This window comes from Phyllostomus hastatus, unplaced genomic scaffold (genome assembly GCF_019186645.2).
Source record: "Phyllostomus hastatus isolate PE091 unplaced genomic scaffold, TTU_PhHast_1.1 phas_scaffold_216, whole genome shotgun sequence".
NCBI lineage: Eukaryota > Metazoa > Chordata > Mammalia > Chiroptera > Phyllostomidae > Phyllostomus > Phyllostomus hastatus.
This window is the reverse complement of record NW_025334018.1, coordinates 6,345,170-6,350,161: the sequence shown is the minus strand read 5'-3', so window position 1 is coordinate 6,350,161 and position 4,992 is coordinate 6,345,170. Positions and strand designations below refer to the sequence as shown.

Genomic DNA, 4,992 nt, shown 5'->3' with positions numbered 1-4,992 from the left:
TGAGAGAGGGGCCTATCAGCTTCCTGTGGAGTGAATGAGCCAGCCAGGAAATGGCCAAGGTCTCTTCCCACTCTGTTCTTCCAAGTGTCTAAAATTTGAAACTATATACAATGATATTCCACAGGACGTTTTCTGTCATGAAGGACATATTTCAGTTCTAAGTTAGTCTCTGTAGAGCAATTGCAGTAGTTGGATGGGAGAAGTGAAAAAAAGTGGTTTTTCAATTTATTAACACCATTTGGTCTCAATTTTCCAACTGATAAAGCAGATGATGATCCCTTCTTCCTTTAAAAGTTTTGTCTGAGGGGTGAAGGAGATACTGTGAGGTGTCAGAAATGATAAAAGTGGAAGGGATTTGATTTCTCAGAGCCATCTAAAGCAGGGTTTTGAAGTGTATCTAGTAGCAATGATGCAGAAAGGATAGGTAGGGTAGGGGTGGCCTCAGCCATGGAGCTGACCTGCTGTCTGTCTCTCCCTCAGCTCCTGAAGTTCCCGCCAAGATGTCCTGCCAGCAGAACCAGCAGCAGTGCCAGCCCCCTCCCAAGTGCACCCCCAAGTGCCCTCCCAAGTGCCCCACCCCAAAATGCCCCCCAAAGTGTCCCCCCAAGTGCCCTCCAGTCTCTTCCTGCTGCAGTGTCAGCTCTGGGTGTGGGAGCTGCTGCAGCTCTGGAGGTGGTGGCTGCTGTGGCCACAGCTCTGGGGGGGGTGGCTGCTGCCTGAGCCACCACAAGCCCCGCAGGTCCCTTCGCCTCAGACACAGGAGCTCTGACTGCTGCAGCCAGCCCTCTGGGGGCTCCAGCTGCTGTGGAGGTGGCTCCAGCTGCTGTGGAGAGAGCTCCAGCTGCTGTGGAGGGGGCAGTGGTCAGTCCTCTGGAGGCTGCTGCTGAAGTGGACCCTGAGCCAAGAAGAGCAGAGTTCATTGGGGGCTGCAAATTGCCAAGGATATCATCTTTCCCCTCCCAGCTTACTTCAGAGTCTGAAAGGTGGTAGAGGAGACTCTGGACTTGTGGAAACAGTGTCCTCCTTGGCCTCCAGAAACTCCAGTCCTCCCCTGAATCCCCATTCCCTGGCCTTGGACTCCATCTCTGTGCTAACCTCTCATCCCCATCAGCCTGTTTATGTCTGGTCCTCTTACAACATGCTTTCTGACTGATGTAAAACAATAAAAGAAGGAATCTGCTCAGTGATTCGTACTAGAAGGACCTTTTCCTTTGGGGGTTGCCATTGTTCTCTTCTACCCTGTCCTCTGTAGGTGGTAGCCTTGGACTTCAGAGGCACAGGGGCACTCTGGCCTAACTTGGGGCCCTTGGGCATGAGCGTGTGGAAGAGACTAAAGCTCCCAACTCTGTTTTGTACTGTTCATGGGGGCCAAGCAGTGCTATACAAGCCTCAAATTGGAAGTCCTAGGTTTCTGGTCACTTTCAGGGCCCCTACCCTCTCCTGGGTCTTCCTCTCACTCTGTGTCCACATCCTATTACAGCTGACCTACCCCCATGTACACGCTGTTCCTTCTGCACACACACACACACTCACACTCATGAGAAAGATAGAAAAAATCAATAAATAAATAAAACAAAACATCTTCGACAATACATATTTTCTATCCACTCCTCTGTAACCAGTGTAGTTCCAGGCAGCTTAGGCTGTAAAATTTGCTCTTGTACTGAACTCCCTGAAAACCCTGCCTATTGCTCCCTTTTCCAGCTCTGATACATTTTTTCCCCAAACACACTTCCCATGTCATATTTATGAACTTGTCACTCCACTTGTGTCAAACTGAGTTTCTACTGACTACAGCACATTCTTCCTAAGCACTACCTGCGAGACCTGGCAGAAAGTGGTCCCAACTTAATTTCTAAGGGTCAGCATTCATACTGCCACATGAAACCCCTGCCCTGCCACACTGAACAATTCACCTTTATTTACATATAGCTGAGACCTGTACATCCTCATGACCTTTTTTGTGGGGTAGCAGAATTTACTATCTGTAACTCAGCATCTAGAATACTTTGTCTTCATTAAAGGGTATCTTCTATTATCATTTTATGAGTACTGTTTGTGCTACAGCTATTTTGGTCCCATTTCTTGCTCTGTCCTCAATCTCATGTTCATTTCAATTTCTTCTTTGTCATCTGGACATTTTGCAGTTCTATGCCTGCTTGAAGACCCACCTTGAATCTCACCCTTCTGTGTAGCCTTATCTATCTAGCCATCTAAGTGTTTCCTCACAGATGTTACATAATCTGTTTATAACCCTCATGTTGAGCAAACTTCGCTTGTAGGATAAAATAAAACTATACCTTTTTATTATATACTACTATTCTTAAATTTTTACTCAGTACAATGGTCTTCTGATTCCTAGATAGACACTTGGGAACACCTAGTGACTTTATGGCTCTTTCCAAGTAATAGAAAGCAATTTGTCATTTTAAATCAGAAATCAGGTCTCATTTTGGAAACTGGAATATTTCAGTCTGAGAAACAGTCACAATACCACTTGTTTGATGGCCTAATTGTCAGTGTGGTGGGCTGGCCAGTTACAGCGAGAGAAAGGGAACCTGGTCTCTACCTTGTTTTCTGCCTGATATTTGTCTCTCTTCCAGTTTTCTAAATGTATTTTTCTGACCCTGGCATGACGATTAAGGGAAAGGGGCACAGTCTCACAAGTGTGCACAATTTTCTACTGATATTGGGTACAATTGTGTAACAGAAAGAATCAAGTTTCTAACAACTCCTCTGGTGTGCATGTCAGAGTCTTCTTTTCCCCTGTGACATGATTGCCTCTTGTCCCAGGGTGGATCACTCCAAGTCAGGCCTGGTTTCAGAATCCTCTGTCAGACCAGGGGCAAATCAGCTCCAGGCCACTTGTTCTTTGGAGTGTGACTCATATCCGGGCACAGAATGCATTCCTACCTCATTGGAACCCACATTTACAGAGGAACCTAGAAACCACCTTAGGTGACAAAGCTGGTTAGATTTCCATCCCGCTCCCTGAGGCAAGGGTTGGGTCCTACTTCTCCACATCCCCCACATCTGGGAGGCATCTAGCAGGAAAGAATAAGGAGAACAGAATCCCAGGATCTTTTCCTAGGAAATTCCCTTAATTCCCTGTGTTTTCCAGGAATCTGGGTTGTTTTCCCCATCCACCACAGGTCCCAGAAGTTGTCTTTCAACCTGTAACACTCACACAATTAATCCACAAACCTTGAGACTGGTGCAAATCAGGTAACTAACTGAATGTAATAGAAGTTACCTAAGGATTTAAAATGTGTAAAGCAGGTATCAATCAATCATCATTGTAAAAAGATGGTCCTTTAAGATCTAGAGTTAGGGTGTTTTGTTAATTAAAAAGAAAATGTAAACCCTAACTTAATATCACATGCCAAAATTAATTTCATGTATAGAAGCACTTATATAATTGAGTAGAATAAAAAAATAGTGTAACTGTAAAAAGAATTGGAGATCATAAGAAAAAATAGACATATACATATAAAATGAGATAAAATTTTGAAAATGTTTTAATATATAAAGTATTTATTAATATATAAAATATGATGGGCTAATACCTTATTTTATATGCATGTATAAGATTTACCTGTGTTTAATTTTAAATGAAGTATTGTATACAAATACCTGTTGAGAATAGTGGTGTAACGAACATCCCGCTATATACCCTCTACTCAAATCTAGAAATAAAATGTTATAAATATAATCATAACCATCTCTTCATTATCTCTTTTATTCCAAGGTGTTTACTATTATATATTTCTTATTTTTTCTTCATGTGGTGTTTACATACTTCATTGTATTTATTTATTTTTTAACTCATAATTTACTTAGGATTAATTTTCAAATATCTTTCATTTGTACTTAAATATTTAATTTAAGTATTTAATTTATTTATACTTAACTGTATTTTATTGATACTTTATTTAGGTATTGGTGAAAACATATTTTAAATTTGCTAAAGTGAAAATATACCCCACATCTCTGCTGTATTTTTCTGATATAGCTCACTTTATTTTATTTCATATCATTTTACATATTTTCACTATTGTATATTATTTTGATGTGAGTATACTTACACTGTACGATGCATTCACCTGCAGCTGGATAGTGACTTATTTCCAGTTTGTACTGTATAAATAATGACATTCTCACACACACTTCCTCTGTATCCATAACAGACTCAGGAGTGGAATTGGTGGGCGGGCCTTTGAGGACGTCTGTGTTTACCCTGACTATATTGCCAAACTGCTCCTCAAAGTTGTTGTGCGAATGCATACTCCCACCAGAGAGAATGGGAATTTCTGTTATTTAACTTTGATGCCAACTATAAATACAGTCAGGATTTTTAATCCTTGATACTATGAAATTTTATCCCATTGTGGCTTTGTCTTGTTTTTCTCTGAGTCCTTGTGTTACAGAACAAACAAGGGGGGCCTGAGACGACATAAAGAAGCCCCCAGGTCCGTTATATCCACTGCCAGAGGAAAGACGTCTCTCAATGCCAGAGATTTGTGAAAAGGAAAGGAAACATTTATTTAATTCTATATAAATTTAAAGTAGGGACCTAATGTCTTCACCAAAATCCTAAAGTCCCTTAAAGCACCCACAAACAGACACAGTCCTTCCTTCCTTCCCCCTTTGCCCAGTCCAGAGTACCGTATCTCCTAAAGCTGCGGGGGTCTCTACTCTGGCAAAGGCACGTGGTCCTCTCTCCCCAGACCATGGGAGTCCCCACTCTGCCAGAGCCACGTGGTTCTCTCCCCTCTCAAATGGCTGCGGGAGTCTCCACTCTGCTAAAGCTGTGTGGTTCTCTCTTGCAGGGCTGCGCATGGTTCTCCTCCTTCAGGGCTGTGCATGGTACTCCCCACTCAAATGGCTGCCGCATGTCAGTTTAAATCCCAGCGCCAATCTTCCTCTGAAGCCCCATTCCTGGCTCCTCTCACAATTGGCTACAGCTGCCAGATTCTGGGCAGGTGTGGCCCT

At 42.7% G+C, this 4,992-nt stretch overlaps 1 protein-coding gene across 1 annotated transcript; it reads left to right on the top strand.

Moving 5' to 3' along the window:
• Positions 1-500: 500 nt before the first annotated feature.
• LOC123804596 (late cornified envelope protein 1F-like) lies at positions 501-887 on the top strand. The gene has a single exon (XM_045816957.1). The coding sequence runs from the start codon at positions 501-503 to the stop codon at positions 885-887; it is 387 nt and encodes a 128-aa protein (XP_045672913.1).
• The last annotated feature ends 4,105 nt before the right edge of the window (positions 888-4,992 follow it).

What these genes read in the sequence shown, in the direction of transcription:
- LOC123804596 (XM_045816957.1), top strand. Translation starts at nt 501, where the DNA reads ATGTCCTGCCAGCAGAACCAGCAGCAGTGCCAGCCCCCTCCCAAGTGC.